At 40.1% G+C, this 17,081-nt stretch overlaps 1 protein-coding gene across 4 annotated transcripts in view; it reads right to left on the bottom strand.

Annotated features, from left to right (window-relative positions):
* The window catches only part of PDE7B (phosphodiesterase 7B), a 350,661-nt gene that overhangs the window by 146,402 nt on the left and 187,178 nt on the right, over positions 1-17,081 (bottom strand). Inside the window, exon 1 of one of the 4 annotated variants that reach the window (XM_081528758.1) lies at positions 12,004-14,979. The exons of the other annotated variants lie outside the window; for them this stretch is intronic. Within the exon in view, the coding sequence (XP_081384884.1) occupies positions 12,004-12,241 (238 nt within the window). The 5' untranslated portion in view covers positions 12,242-14,979. Of the gene's footprint in view, positions 1-12,003; positions 14,980-17,081 lie in introns of those variants that run through there. 4 annotated transcript variants of the gene reach the window in all.

Raw genomic sequence — 17,081 nt, 5'->3', positions numbered from 1 at the left:
ACCTGCCCCCAAGTTTGCCTTTCTAGTTTAATTCTTAGAAGTATTTCTTATCTTCCTGAGATACTCAGAACTCACGACTTGGCATTGCCAGAATTCCCTGCATTTTGTTCTACTATTTCTTTTTTTCTGAAATGTTCTCCATTTCTTCTTTATTTGGATAAATGTAATTTACTTTGAATGATACCTAAAAATAACCTCCCCTCTGAAAACTCATTTACCACCCATAATTCAGACAGAGTTAATCACTCTCTTGTATGTTGGAACTGACTTTGTGTAGGTATGTGTGTGTGCTCAGTCGCTTCAGTGGTGTCTGACTCTTTGTGACCCCATGGACCACAGCCTGCCAAGCTCTCTGTCCACAGGATCTTTCTGGCAAGAATACTGGGGTGGGTTGTCATGCCCTCTTCCAGGGGATCTTCCCAACCCAGGCATCAAACCCGTATCTCCTGTGCCTCCTGTATTGCAGGTGGATTCTTTACCATTGAGCCACTGGGGAAGCCCAGTGTAGGTACCTCCAGTTTAACATATGTCACCTACTTAGCTTGCTCTATCTATGTCTGCCCATCTATTCATCTATTCATCCATTTACCTCGACTTTCTTGGTTCATAAATTTTTATTTTTTAAGGAACCAAGACTGGCATATGATAATCACTTAAAAAAAAGCAAAACTTAGTTGAATCAACAGACTTGGTCCTTCTTCAGTGTTTCTACAGAGTATTATCTCTGCTATATCTCAAAACATATGCCATTCTACCTCAATATCAGTAACTTGTTTACAGACCTGTATTTTCTAACAGGTTGTAATCTCATTTCATTCTGCTTTCCTCCCAGGTACAGTAACAATGCTGTGCACTGAGTAGACATTCAGAAGATAGTTGTTCAATTAAATAATTGAACAAACCTAGAAATTTGAATCACTTACTTCCCTTTCTGAGTATCTTGAATAAACAACCAGTAAACATAGGTCTCAATTACTTCTATTTCTAAGTGGAGAATACATTCCCATTCAACTGATGCTTATTGAATTGTAGAATCAGCTAAATACTTGGACATAGATCATTTTCTGTTCTGTGACCTCCTAGAATGTTCCTAATTATTTTTGGAGTGTTCAAAATATTTTCAAAAATGTTTCAATGCCAAATTTGTTTTAGTCCAATTTTATCTGTTCACATTCTAGGTACATGCATCACCAAATCAGAGAATAGGGTATTTAGGATTAAAGAGGGTAGAAATCACCTGCTTTAGAGTTTATAAGTCCTGTGAATTCACAGTTCTTGATTTTATATACTGATTTAATTGACAAGGAAATATTTTCTTTTGTTCTATTGTAGAATTAAGTACTACTCCAAGAAAAACATCACAGAACTCAACTACTACTCAAAAGAGATAACGAGGGCACGAAAGATGTATTTCAACCTCAAGTGAGGTGTAGAGAGGACAGCGAAGGAGGAGCAGTATCAGCTACCATGGAGGAGGCAATAATGGTTCCTGTTACAACACTGGAAAAAATAAGGACCGCTCTTATAATATGTAGCCTTCCTGATCTTCATACCAATACACTTCTCCCAGTGCTCTCCAACCCAATCTTTTCCCTGTGGGCAAGGTGCAGAGAAAGGAGAAAAAGAACTCTCAGAAATTTCCAATTAGCACATTCAAGCAATGGTAATGTATCAGACCTGACCTGAGTACAATGCCTGTATGATTATGACAACAATTTCAATTTGCATTAGATATAAAACTTCAGCTTTCAACAGGGAACCTGATCAGAAAAGTGTGACTTGTAGGCATCCTGTTTCATGCATTATGATCATTCAGTTGAACCTTTCTGTGTCAGAGTCCTGAGATGGTTGCTGAAATGCACGAGAATATTTTAAGAGAAAGAGAGGGAGTAGGAAGGGGAGAATGATTGGACTCAGCACATGCATGGGAATGTAACTAAAATAAATAATATTGAGTAGGCAGTTCTCAAGTATAGGGCTCAGCACATGGTAGCACAACCAGTGCATAATGGAGATCACATTTTTGGAAATAGATCCATGTGATTTTTCTTTTGCACTCTCTTGTGTGTATCTTCCCCATCTACCTCACCAGAGGCATCCACTGGGTATGGTTAGGAATAGTGCAGCAAGAAGGAAAAGAGAAAGAAGGAGTCACTATTCATCATTTCATCAAAGTAAGGCTTTTTGTTTTATTTGTGTGTGTGTGTGAGTTTGTGGCAAAACAATGATCTTAAGAATTGGCTTTTGTGAAAAGATAAAGGCACCCTCATTTATCAGATCTCATCAACACTGAGAGGTAGGCTGTGGATATGGTTTCTTGTCCCTTCAACACTGAAGCTTCCTCCTCTTGGGAAAGGTGCTATGGCACAGAGTAAGGCCATCTACTCCTGACACGCTGGAGAATTGTAGGGAGGAGAAGCAGACAGAGCCCAGTGGTCAGATGGACATGGTTCCCTGTCTCAGATTGGCGCTTTGCCTTGCGTGTGGTTGAAACATTCAGATGAGTGTGTGGGAACCTGAGACACAGCCACCAGACAGCGCCCTGGAGAGGAGCAAGGGGAGGGAAGTATTTATCCAAAAGAAGTCACTTCATCCAGAAGAAACTGGCTACCACCTTGTTAACTAGTTCAAATTTTCTTACCCCTCATTAGGGTGGGTTCAAGAGGAAGATTTGATTAGGGGAGGAAAAGAAAGAGGGTTCATTCATTTTACCTTTGAATGTGGAAATGTGAGATCCCTGTGACAAATGTTTTTAACAGTGACTGGTTTCCTCTTTATTTCTGTATGTGTTTTTGATTATGTTTCTTATGTTTAGCTACTTCCCTGGTGGCTCAGATGGTAAAGAATCCGCCTGCAATGCGGGAGACCCATGTTCAATCCCTGGATTGGGACTATCCCCTGGAGGAGGGAATGGCAACCCACTCCAGTATTCTTGCTTGGAGAATTCCAAGGGCAGAGGAACCTGGCTGGCTACAGTCCATGGAGTCACGAAGAGTTGGATGCAACTGAGCGACTAACACTTTCTTATACTTGGATCCAATTTTTCTGCAGTGACCTCATATTTCTTCCTTCTCCTTGGTGCCCTATGATTGGCTCTACCTGTTCCCTTCTCTTTTCTTTCTCAGTCATTTTCTTCAGCAAATTCTAATTTTTGAATGAATTTTTTGTCAGAGATCCTCTAAATGAGCATGTTTTGGGGTTTTATGAAGTGCTCATCAAGTCTATAGGCTTCTGTGAGATATTAATATTTGTGTGCCATGCCAAAAAAAAAAAAAGATGGAGAAGGAAGCAAGAAAGAGAACCTCGTGCTTTGGCTTTAATTCCAGAGGTTGAGGAACATTTGGGGATTCAATGGGAAAACTTCTAATGATTACATTATATGTCTTATTACCCTTGACTATTTAATTTTCTTTTTCAATACCTTGACCAAATATCTGTATTCATTCCCGTTATATCTCTCACCTTGATTTTATTTTACAATTTTTTGGCTTTTCCATCTTCCAATTTCTACTACCAGGTACATGCAATAGCATGCTACTCAATCTCTTTCATGGAGAAGGCAATGGCAACCCACTCCAGTACTCTTGCCCGGAAAATCGCTAAGGGTTGGACACAACAGAGCGACTTCACTTTCACTTTTCACTTTCACGCATTGGAGAAGGAAATGGCAACCCACTTCAGTGTTCTTGCCTGGAGAATCCCAGGGATGGGGGAGCCTGGTGGGCTGCCATCTATGGGGTCGCATAGAGTCGGACACGACTGAAGCGACTTAGCAGCAACAGCAGCAGCAGCAATCTCTTTCAAAATTTATCTTTTTATCTCCAGGGATTTTGTTTTCTGGAGTAGGCTTGGCCCCTTGGACTCACTTTTAAGACCATATACAACTAAACCCTGCTTTGTCTTGTCAATTGTGCTTTTCAATTGCACACAAGGCTGACTTTTAGGTTTTATCTTGTTACTAATGATAAAGATAGTAACCTATAGATTCTTCTATAGTAATAGAAGGCTTCTCTCATAGTTCAGTCGGTAAAGAGTCTGACTGCAATTCAGGAGATGTGGGTTCGATCCCTGGGTTGGGAAGATCCCTGGAGAAGGAAATGGCTACCCACTCCAGTATTCCTGCCTGGAGAATCCCATGGACAGAGGAGCCTGGCAGTGTACAGTCTGTGGGGTTGCAAGAGTCGGACGTGACTGAGTGACTAAGCACACATAGTAATAACAAAATGCTCAGGACAGGGGCTCACTTTATAATTTATAAAATATCATGCCATGTGTATTGTTTTAGGTGAGAAGTACTCTGAAGCAAGGATCTCTGATAAGTTTGTAGTTTGAGAAAATTTGAGACAAGTACACAGATACAAATCCAAACTCTTGGAGTGACCTCTTAATATTTTAGGGCTTCCCCAGTGGCTCAGCAGTAAAAAAAAATCTGCCTGAAATGCAGGAGACATAGGAGACACAGGTTCAATCTGTGAGTCAGGACAATCCCATGGATGAGGAAATGGCAACCCTCTCCAGTAGTCTCACCTGGGAAGACCCATCAGAGGAGCCTGGCAGGCTACAGTCCATGGGGTCACAATGCAAAGAATCCAATGCAACTGAGCACACACACAAAGAGATTAAAGTCAATTCTAAATACAAATACATGGAAAGGCAGAGAGACATAAACAGAAACACAAAGAACAAGGTCTACATTGTGAGTACATCCAGGCTAGTGCACTGTGTTAAATCACAAGTACTTTGAGCTTTGCTCTGTATCATATTTTTGATATGGTGATATGTACCTACCATGCACTTTGAAGTGTATTGATAATTAAAGAGAGAAAACAATCACACAATAAAAGAGAGCACACACTTTCAGCTACTTCTGTGAATTAAAAAATAATTTGGAGCTTTCATTCTTTTAACAATAAAGTTTCTAATGTTTTCCTTTTAGAAATTAGGTACAAAAGTCAATGCTTTGCTGTCCAGTGAAACCAGCCTTGTTTTAAAAAAGAGAGAGAGAGAAAAAAGAAAAAAGAAGCTGTTTCTAGGCAAAGAGCAGAGGACGTGGGAATAACATCCTCCATTCAGCTTCATCCCCTCAAAAGCTCATTTGTAGAACCGGGTAAACACACACCTTCCGCATTCTATTTTTGAAATTACGTTGAGGAATATACAGAGTGTTATCTGTAAAAGAAGCAACTTTTGAAACTTTAGTTGATGTAAAATATTCCAAGATTCATGAACAGAGTAATTATTCTAAAAGTATATAAAAGCAGGCATAATTTACATGCATTTACTCTAAAATTTGATAATTATCAGTATATGACAACTCCTCTATATGAAAGAGAACTGTCTCATATGATTTCTGCACATACTTTATACCTTTTTAATGGTTTTGAAATTCACTCTTGTGTATTCTTTTCTTTTCCTTTAAAAGCTGTAATGACTAATCCTGATCTTCTGCCAGAACATAAGTTTAAAAATAATTCCATTAAAAGGAAGAGCTAGAATTCATATTTCTTAAGTAATCTGTGCCTAGAAAAAAAAGTTCATTCATGCGTTTAATGGTAACTTGTAAGCTATTTTATTCCTTCTGATAATTTTCCTTTTTTTCGTTTATCAAAGTGTATTGAGTGGCTGACATGTGAAAGATGCTAGGGAGAACACAAAGAAAATAGAATGTTCTCCAGATTCTCAAAAAGCTGAAAATCTAGGAGAGAAGGAAGAAAATACACATTAATTATAATAAAATAAAAAAGTGATTTGCCTGTGAAATAAATACAAAGAAAGTTCAGTAAGACTTCAGAAGAGAAAGGCACACTTCCTCAGTGAACTGAAGAGAGGCTTTGTGGGGGGTATGGCATATGAGTGTGGTCTTCAGTGATGGCAGGAATTGGGGATATGGAGGCAAGTAAAGTAATTTTAGGCATTTGCAACGATAAGCAGAAAGCAAGTTGGAAGCTGTGGGATGCTTGTCCTGTCACAGTGGAATACAAGGGCTTAGAGGGCAATAATGACAAACAAGGTGGGGAAAGTGAGCTAGTTTCAGAGTGTGGAGAGCTTTGGATGCAGAATAATAGAATTTGGATTATCTTCATAGGCAATGGAAAACCACTGAATGATTTTGAAAGGGGGGTGTATTCTGATTTTTCTTTTGATGTTATTTATCAAAATGACAGAGGACAAAGAAGGGGCACAAAGAGAGTACTGGCATTGGAGGCTATTGGAATATAATAGACCAAACAACCTGAGGTTTAGCTCAGGGTCATGTAATGGAATAGAAAGAACGCAATGGATGTAAGTTGTTGAGGAAATAGCAGCAATATCAATAATTATGATAGTGAACACTTATTGAGAATAGGGTAGGATATAGGCTCTTTTTTAGGTACTTTTTTATATCATCTCATTTAATCTTCACCTTTTGCAGAGGTTGCTGTTTTAACTCCCTTTTTTAAAGGAGGGGAAATGGAGGCGCAGAAAAGTGAAGTAATTTGTACAGTTTACACAGTTCACAACAGAGAGGCAGGTCTTAAACTTTTAAAAATCTCAACACTACAATGACACCCTGGTACTCTTAACTTATTTTATGGACTTGGAGACAACTGGACTTGGGGAGCTGAAGGGAGAAGCTTTGAACCTGGGTTTCTGCAGGCGTGACGCCACTTATGAAAACTAGGAAATCAGACGAAGAACAGGTTTAGTTCAAAGTGAGATGATGTGTCCCAGTTTTCATTCAATTTTGCATTCACATTTAAAGACCAGATTGACTAGTCAATAATTATTATCCAGTAGCTACAGATTGAGTGGCCTTCCCTGGTGGCTCAGTGGTAAAGAATCTGCCTGCCAATGTGGGAGATGTGGATTTGTGGATTCCCTGGAGAAGAAAACGGCAGCCCACTCCAGTATTCTTGCCTGGTAAATCCCATGGACAGAGGAGCCTGATGGGCTACCATCCCCGGGGTCACAAAGGAGTCGGACATGACTTAGCAACTAAACAACAACAGCAGATTGAGAGGAGGCTACTGTCTACAAGAACACAGAAAAATGTTATGGATTAATGTCAAGTTATCTACCATTAAGACTAATTGATTCTTTGATCAAAGCAATTTGTCCTGCTTTGAATGAAATCATTAATAATGAGGAGTATTTGAAAGTATGCTTGAATTTTTTACTAGAGTTTTTGAATTTTACTGGCCAGTTTTTATAGGCAATACTTTGAGTTGACATAGAGGTTTAAACTAACAAATGCTTGTTTTCAAAGTGAAGTTCAAGATGGAATTCTGATTCATAAATTCATGATTGTTCTTCCAGTAAGTTTGATTGCTCCGTGAATCTTTGGCACTTACCACAGTTCCTGGTATATATTACAGCCTAATAAATGCTCCTTGTTTTATAATAATAAAAATTTCAGTCTTCAATATATTCAATGTATATCATGCTTGATACTTGAGATATTTAAAAATAGCCCCTTTGTCAATTTGAATTTTATTTTCTGGAATTGGTGAATTGTTTTTAGATATTTTCTTTTCTGAAGTCATTCAATTTTCAGAGCTCAGTATAAAGCAAATTTCTGACATTTTTATTCTCCTTGAAGATAGGACACGTTATAATGGCTATGGGGAAAATGAATGCTTTTTTCTTTTTGAGGGAGGTGTATGTTTTACATATTTCTGTACCAAAGGTTATTGAAATGGAAACAAGCTTAATGAATAAGTAAAACATAATGTAAAATTTAGATCATAGATCTCAAAATGAAAGGTAAGTTCCACAGCTGCAGAGCTTGCAGTTATTTAGTTGAATTCTGAAATCAAATTATTTATTCAACTAAGACCAAGTCCTGCTAGGGGATGTCTAGTCTTAAGTTGCTGACTAGAATCACAATTAGAATAATATTTGCACTCACAGCATTTAAGAAACCATTTATTTATTTTCTGTCCTTCTTACTTCTCCCCACTCCCCTCTTCTGGGCATGCTGTCACCACCATGCTTGAAAGCTTATTTTCTACTGATAATAGATGGGGCATCTCCCCCTGGGAATCTTCCCAGCACTGGAACCTTGACTTAAACCTGAAGCCCACAAAATGAGTTTAAAAATGTAAAGGAGGCACAATTCTTTGACTTATTTTGCGTGGTAATTTTATTTTTTCTGCTTGGACCAAGGTTTATCTTGCCTCCCGAGTCCCCGTGTTTGCTCATCAATATATAATCCATAAAACAATGCCTTGGTTTAAATTTAAATTACCCAGCTTGTGTCTTGATCACGTTAGTTTTATGGACTAGAATTGGGAAGATTGAGATGGTCTGATTCTGACACAATGTGAAAGTCTGGACAAGTTGTTTAGTCTCTAAATTACTGTTTGCCCCATTTGTGTTAACCAGACAATTAGGGCATGCTTCATTTGCTTCATAAAGCGAAAATGATGAGTGTTAATAAAATTAAATACTTGCGTACAAGTTAAGTAGCTGATATAAAACTCCAAATCTGAGCATGCCGATACATTCCAGAGTCCCACTCTGGGGCAAGCAGCGCCTCTGCCAATTGTCCAGCTCCTGGGGCCATGCCTAGAAGCACGCCCCCACATGTGTGAAGCTGACTCTCTCTTTCTCCTATCAACCCCCACTCCATCCCCCAACCTATTGATTTTTTTCCTTTTTTTTTAAGACCAGTCTTCTGGACACGGGGATGGGGGTTGGAGGGTGGAGGACAGTGGGTGGGAAGGAGAGGGTGGGACCAAATGAGAGAGTAGCATTGATTTATATACATGACCATGTGTAAAATAGATAGCTAGTGGGAAGCTGCTGTATAGCACGGAGTTCAGCTCAGTGCTCTGTGATGACATACAGTGGGGTGGGAGGGAGGCTTAAGAGAGAGGGGATAAATGTACACATGTAGTTGACCCAGGCTGATGTACAGCAGAAACCTTAGCAAAGCAATTATACTCAAATTAAAAAAAGGTAAAAATTAGTACTTCCGTGTCATTTACCCTTTGGTCCTTTTCTGTTAAATAAAGACTTAAAAAACAAGCAAAATCCAACCCATTGCTTTAAAAGTTGCATTAGTCTCTAGCAAAGATATTCCCACATATGATCTCCTTTGTAGAACTTGCTTGCTCTCTTCAGGAGACCTTGTTCCTCTCTGTCTTCCATCAGTCATCTTAAATATTTCTCATGAAAACTTATGTATGCATTTATCTTTCCACAAATCCTTTTGCTTTCTCCATTTATTACCTAAGCAAAATCTCAGAGAAATTTTCTATTTCACTTATGAAACAAAGTTCCAGTCTTGACTAAGAAGTACGAGTGCAAATAAGGATGTCCTTCACTAAGGAAAAGAAAAGCCAGAACTTTCACTGTTAAATTCAGCTTACTAAGAAACGGTGACTTCAGTCTCTAACGTTCTCTAGACTGTTGATTCTCTTCAGAATTCCTGCAGTTTCATGGTTTTCAGAAATGTAAACTTATTTATCTGTTACCACACGCCGTTGAAATATACATAGAATGTTATGGTATTTAATTTTCCTGTTTTTTGTTACTAGCATGGCCAACGTTGTGTACTAGAAATGCAATATGTGAAGTTCTTACAGGTAAAGAGAATGAAAGACAGGGAATAGATGCCTGTGGAGGAAGATTAAGGGGTGGGGGTGGATAGCAGAAAAGCCATTGTAAAGAAAGGGATGTGTGAGCTGGATTTTGTAGATTTAATGAAAATTTTCAGTTGCCTATGTCAAAAAGACATTCCAAGCATAAGGTAAGTCTCAGGGGCAATTTCTGTGGAGGAACAGAGATTGTTCCATGTTGTCAAAATATTTCTAAATTGTCTGAGGATTCTAAGGCTAGGGTCAGATCTGAGAAAAACAGAGAAGGACAGTAAGTGAGCACGAGGTGTCTTGGTGTTTTTTGAAGAACCTTCTACTTAAACCCCGTACACAATCTGAAGCCAGTTTAAACCAAGTCCTTCTAAAAATAGAAAGATGCTAGACTTTTGGAAATAATCTACACGTGCTCCTGAGTCCCTCACCATCATGCTGGTAGGGTGAGAATGGCACAGAGCACTTGATGAGAGGAGGGAACATAGCCTCAGCAACAAGATGAGAGAACGAATAAGACAATTTGGAAAGTGAAGCAACTCGCCTTTGGGGCTTCATCATATGGACTCACGCTGCGTATATGGATGAAAAATGGCTTTCTGTCCATGTCAGAAACTGTGAGCCCATCATCTCCTTGAGGCTGGGAAGGCACGGAAGGAAGACGAGAAGGCAAACAGGCAGCTTTTGGGGAGTTGCTGAAATAGATCTTGCTTCCTGGCAGGCAGGACAAGGGTACCAGCAGAGGAGGGAGCAGCCTCCCTGGGAACCAGCATGGCCACTGATCTATATTCCACTGAGCGAGAGGTTAGGGGCCCACAGGCACAATGAGACTCATTTAGCTCAACTTCACAACATCCAGAAAAATGTAACTTTAAGTGATAAAAAGTTGTAGGGCTTTTGCTTTCTCTCTATAGTATTGCTTTTTCAGGAATTAGATGCCCACTAGCACATAATATAAATAATAACATACACATATCTCTACAGACAAACTAACATCTGTTAGATTAACTAGTTTTACCAAAGTTGTAATTTGAAATATGCATTTTAATCATTCACTAGACTGAAACAAACCAAGAGCGGTTAAAGTTGAAGTGTCATAGTTAAGTTTTCTGCCCAGGTGGGTTTTTCCATTTTTATTGAACTCACATGAAATATGGGATGGCTTTAGAATTACCTCATTTTTTCTGACCAAGACCCATTTCCTTGGGCATCCATCTCCCAAATGCCACATAAACCTCAGTCTCATGGGTTTCCTTCTCTTTCCTAAGTATTCATTGTTTACTAGAGACCAACACTTTTTGTTTTTTTAATTCCTTTCAAATCTGTTTTCCTCCTGCCCAGAGCATTATTTTTTAATAATGTTCTCTTTAGATTATTAGGCAACTTAAAAAAGTTTCTGCATAAATGATTAAAAACAAAATTAGCTGAGTTTTGATTTCCTAGTCTCTTTCCATGAGAAGAAGAGGTAATTTTTGGTATAGCTTTTCCATCTAGTTCCCCATCTCTCACCACCAATGGCATGTCAGGATTCCACGCATCGGGCTAGCCAAGACTTCAAATGCATAAACACATGCTCACATTCGTTCTTCTAAAGTGAACCACCACTTTCCAAATATCTACCAACATATTCCCTAAGGAAAAGCACACCCTGCATTTTTAGTTGACAGTGTTATCAGAGTCCCTTGGGATCCTCCAAAGGGATCCTAAATGTGTTTGTGCTGTGGTCCCCACTGTTAAAAATATAGCAAAGTTCTCAACTGTCCCAAACACAGCACATTCTTATGATGTGACAAAGCTCCTATGAATCATCATTTCCACATTTGTGAGCTGATTTTTCCTAATATCAATGGGGAAATTTATATTATTGTCATTTGTCAAAAGGGGAAATTGAGGCAAGGCAGTTTATCAACTTTCTCACGACATAAAAAATTTTCAGTTCAAACTCATTCCTGGGAACATGAATACATGGTTTACATGCTGTAAACCATGAGAAAATGAGAAAATATATTTTGCATAAAGCATTACAAAAAAGCAACCTAAGAAGAATATTCTCTCAGAGACAACTGGCTTATCAACAAGAAATTGCAGAGACAGGATAGACATTAAGAAGTGCCCAATTTCTTCTCTTCCTTATCAGGACTGAAGCTTAGGAAATTTCACTTAAGCCACGGGACAATCAAATGAAAGCTTAAGCCCAGATCCCAGATTTCTTGATTTTCCACTATTCATGCTCTTCCTGCCACATCACTCTTAATTTTAAGATGCATTTCAATAAAAGAGCAAACATTCATTAATCACAGCCCTTGGGCCCTATGCTGTACAGTTTGCCTTCCTTCCTTTTCCCATTTTTATATCTTGGGCTCTCCAAGGAAGGGACTTGAAAGTCCTCAGACTTGGCCCTGGTACCTCTCACACCTCCCAGTCCGTTTACCTGGAATGCTGTGGAGAGCATCTTCATTCTCCAGAATGCCTCTCTGTTTGGTCGCCTGCAGCTCACTTTTGGATTTCCAGACCAGCTTTACCATCCTGATCATCTCTGGCAAGTTCCAGGGCAGCGGCCCCTGCTGGCACCCCGGCCGGCTGCCCAGGGGGGCGGGCAGCTCACCTTCTGGGGCCGTCCACCTTCTGCCCAGCTCTGCCGAGTGGAAATAGCGCTCGAGCACAGGCATTCTGCCCTGGTCCCCAGAAGAGGAGGTCGGGCTGCTGCTGCTGCCGCCGCCGCCGCGGCGGCTACTGCTACCAGAGGGGAAATTCTTCCCAGGCAGGGGAAGGCGAAGCCCCGGAAAATCCTCTCCAGCTTCAGAAAGGCAAGCCTCCTCCAGCCTGGCACAGCCCCCCCCCGCCCCGTCCCTCCAGTCCCTCCACAAACACTGACGATGAGAGCGACTCACTTCCCAAGGTTTCTCACTGGTGAGAACGGTTCCTGTCCTCCTTCCTTAGAGAGAGAAAGCATTTCCCCACCTCCTTCTCTCTCAGGCACTGACTTCGCAGCATTTAATTAATCCCAGGCTACAGCTGGAAGGACAGCAGAGGGGGGGGAAAAAAGCCATGGAGGTTTTAGCCTTTGCTTTTTATCTTCTTCCGATTTATTTGTTCTCAGTTCTCTTTTGGTGCTTGTCAAAGTTTGTCAAGTGGCTTGTTTAGTCCTTAAGGACTTCAGGCCAAGAGGTGGGGGGGCTCCCCTTGGCCAGCCTCTCAGAGGGGTACTCCAGAGGCCGCTTACCTGAAGGTGTCAGGTAAGGAGTCACCCTCGTGGTGCAGGAAACCTAGAAGTTTCCCCAGCTCCAGCCCTCAAGAAGAAAATGGGAGGCTGAGCACTGGCAGGACCGATTCGCAGCTGCTCCTTTCTGGAAGGTCTGGCCAGGGGCCACCTTGCCGGTCCACCACAGTCTGCACTGAGCTGGGGTTATTCGAAAGGCTCTTGGGTTGCTCCCCAGGACCACAGTTCACACACTCCCCTCCTCCATAACTCTCTCTCTCCGCTGTCACTTGGTTCTCAGCAAACTTAACTGAATTTTGGACTATTAGTCCAATCCCTTTGTAACCTCAGCTGCCCTTCAGCTGGAAGGGAAATAACAGTGAATCACATTCCAGAGCTAACTTTGAAAGAAGTGACTTGGGGAAGCATCCAGATCCTCATGCAAACGTGCGGTGAGGTTGCAAAGTCTGGACACATCACTTGGGATGGAATAATAATTTTAAAGCAGATCCATTGGGGACATAAATGGCAGCAAAAAGAAAGTGTTGAAGATTTGCTTTCCAGAGACAGAGCGCTGGGGACATGACATTTGGGCCACAAACGGCACCCCCCACCTGACAGTGGTTGAGTTGAGGACAATCAGGGGCCGCGTGTCTTGGATCCCGAGGTTCAGAGATGGAGGCGCTCAGCCTAGAAGTGAGAACTCGCACAGCAGAGGGGTTGTCCCCTGGAGCTAGTGTGAAAAGCCTTGACACAAATGAAAGTGAGGTGGTATTTTGCCAGCAAATTGGGTTGGTAGGAGCAATTTGAACTTGGACATTCACGTAGCTAACTCCTATTTTCTTGGGGAGGCCATTGTAACAATCCCATCTTTCCTTTTCATGTCTCAGCATTGCAAAGGGCTTTCTTTTGCTTGGCATTTTATTTTGTTGATGTACAATCTGTTGCTCCTGTTCTGCTTTCCTTTTGGGGCTGTTTTATTAAACAGTCATTTGCTGTTTCTTTAGGGGAGAGGATAAGGACCATCGTAGGGTACGTATTATTTTCATCTCCTTCACCTCATGTTTTAAAAGTTGAAACTAGCAAAAGCTACTGTCCTGTTGTTATTGTTATTACGATTATTCCTCTAAACCCATGGGTGAGAAGTTTAGTTTTCTACAGTGAATTAAGTGGCTTTTCTTTTTTCTGGATGGAAAAGTACGCTGGCAAACCTTTCGTAATGGGTGAAGAAGGGTCAACATTTTTAAGGACAAGAAACAACAATAAAACACATTTAGGACACTGCTGCTTGTGAGTTTCATGATTAAAATATTGATCAAGCATCTCTTCCTATAACAACCAGATATTCATTCAACCCAATTAGGAAATAATCAATGACCCACTTATGAGAAAGATGTGCCTTTTTTAACTTCCCTCTTTGTTAAGAGATGAAGGGATTTAAGCCTCAGTCTGATAGTTCTACCACTTTTGACAGCCCTCCCAGTTCTTATCTTACCTTTCCATCAGGTTGGGGGCATTCAAGCTCTCTAGAATTGAGACAATTTTATTTAATAAGCACATGGAGGCTGTTGTCCTCTACTAGCATATTTCCTGAATAGTGTCTTATACTCACTCCTCAGTCACAAACTTCCTTGACATAACAACCGAAGAGTTTCCTAAGTGTTTGACTATTTTTATTTTTGTTCAGTTATTTTGTAATAGTACTTAGCATCAGGATATCCTGACCCTTGGAACAAAGGGGTTAAGAACAAAGAAAACAAATATATGATATAATATGATACATACACTAATGTATTAAGAATATAACTCTTCATTGCATATTCCTTTAAGAATGACCTTTTAAAAAAATCCTAGGATATAAGTTTCCACTGTATTCTCTATATAATTTTACATATTTCCGTGTAAAAATACCTTAGAGAAGTTATAAAATGTTGAATCATTGAACATGAATACTTCATAGTCGAAATAAATTAAGGCCAGGAAAATACCATCTCAAGTTTTTATCCTCAAAGAGGAATCTTCTTCATTAGAATATTTGGAAATTAAAAATACTGTACAATTAAAAACAAAAATTCTCCCCAATATGGGATTATCTTCATTCCACGGTAGAAGTGCAGAAATACCACAAGGAAGGTCATTCTCATGGTATTTCTGGCTCACATAGAAACAGGAAGTACAGGAAATCTTGCGAGAAAGCTTGGCTCAGGAGAGTTTTGGCTCAACTACAGGTTCAAGAGATTGGGACAAACTGATGAGATGCTAGCACTTGGGCTAAAACTACTATCCCTCACAAATCTTCTAAAAGGTGGCTGTGTCCCATTTTGTAGACTAGCATCTCTTTTATCTTTCAGATAGTTACTTCAGAAGAGTGTGCCTGTAAACCTATGATTTTTCCCTTACATCATCCACTGATCACTATACCAGGAAAGGGGAGAAGGGGCTAATGGGGAGGGTCTGTGCCCAGAGGACTCAGAGCAAAGAGGTCTCATCTGTGTGACTTGTAAGGATTCTTCTAAGTCTTAATATCAGTACTTAATATGCTACAAACAGGAAATTATAAGATAGACTTTCAAAATAAGCTCTTTTTTTTTTTCAAGCATGTGAGTCAACCTAACTTCCCATGAAGAGGAAAGTAGCATAGTTCTCTTCTTGTATGAAAGAAATGTCATGAGAATTAACAAAATCAAAACAGCTTGTTCCAATGGATTCCTAAAATATCAAACTTTGTTGTGTGTTTGCAGCTATAAAGAAAAGAACTGATAACCACAATGCTAAAGTATACGACCAAGAAAAAAGATTTGGAAACATAATGTTTTAGAACCTGGATCTTCTTGAAGAATTTCTGGTGTTCTGGGGGCTTTGTAAAAATCTTGTGGATTTATGGCTGTTCTAGTTGATAGGCTGCTAAGCCCTTATTATACACAACTTTAAAAAGAAAATATTAACAATATTAAATATTTCTAATCATTCTAGAGAATGTACATTAAAAAAATGGAAACAGAAATGCACATTCATTTAAATTTTAGATTAGATTCTCACAAAACTTCATTTTAATTAATCAAAGTCTTCTCACTAAGGTATTTTGCAAGTACTTTAAATACTTATTAACTCCCATCCTGTTTCTATATTTGAAGAAAAATTTGAGACTGTTGAGCGAATTTATTCATTTTGCCCTGGGCTTTTCTCTCCATCAGTTCAAATACGGATGTAGGATGTATAAATACACACACACACACACACACACACACACACACACACGACCACCCAGGGTTTCACAAATGCAATTCACAATGAGCGAAGGAGGAAAAACAGGTCTTTCAACTTTGTTTAAGGTAGTCTAAGTAGAAGAAGCTCAAACAATTTACAGTGTCCTTCAGGAGACATAGAAATGTAATAACTTTGGCCTTAACTAATCTTGAGGAATCATGCCAGCATGTAGGGAAAAGGACTTGGTCTACAGACCGACCATAGAAGGCAGCACATATTTCCACCATCACGTGGGAAAGGAGGAGAGGGGTGGGGCAAGATGAGGAGAGGCGAGGTGGGGGGAGGTAGAAGGAGGCTGAGCTGACAGATTCATAGTGTGATTTCACAACAGGTTTCTAAACTACAACCAATCATTCCCTTATTCACTTTGCAAATATGTATTAACAGCCAGAGGAACAGCAGAGGAGAGAATCTCTTTACCAGCCCCTGGGTCCTTTCTCAGGCACTGGAACCTGTCTGGCCTTCCCCACCCCGTTTTGAGTTTTCACTGTGCATTATGATGTCTTCTGTTACTTTTCTTTGGACATTTAAAGAAAGAAACCAGGGTTTTAGCTGGCAACAGACCTCTATCCTGGTTCTCAGATATCTAGGTAATGCTAAGTTTCCTGTCGCTGACAGTTAACCTGCAAAAAAAAAAAAAAAAAGAGTCCAATAACACAGAGGTTGAGAACAAAATGACTGGAAGACTTGATTTTCTCCACCTGGCTCCCCCTCCCCGCTCTCTCCATGATCTGATGCTTTGCTATGTGACCACGGCATCCTCTGACTGAAAACTTTCTGGGATTTCAGAACTTCTTTCTTTTTTTTTTGGTCACGCTATGCCACATGCAGGATCTTAGCTCCCCAACCAGGGCTCATATCCATGCCTTCTGCATTTGGAGTGCAGAGTCTCAACCACTGGACTACCAGGGACACTTATTTCTGATTGTCAAAGATTGTAAGTGGTGGTACACTTTTCATAATTTCATGTTCGCAGGTGTGTCACCTTCTTCAAAAATAACTATAATGATGAAATATCCAAGAAGTCCTTCAAGACTACTATT

The sequence above is a fragment of the Giraffa tippelskirchi genome, chromosome 9, assembly GCF_054371585.1.
Source record: "Giraffa tippelskirchi isolate mGirTip1 chromosome 9, T2T-mGirTip1v1.2.pri, whole genome shotgun sequence".
Taxonomy (NCBI): Eukaryota; Metazoa; Chordata; class Mammalia; order Artiodactyla; family Giraffidae; genus Giraffa; species Giraffa tippelskirchi.
The sequence above is the reverse complement of the archived record's forward strand: the minus strand, read 5'-3'. Positions and strand labels throughout refer to the sequence as shown.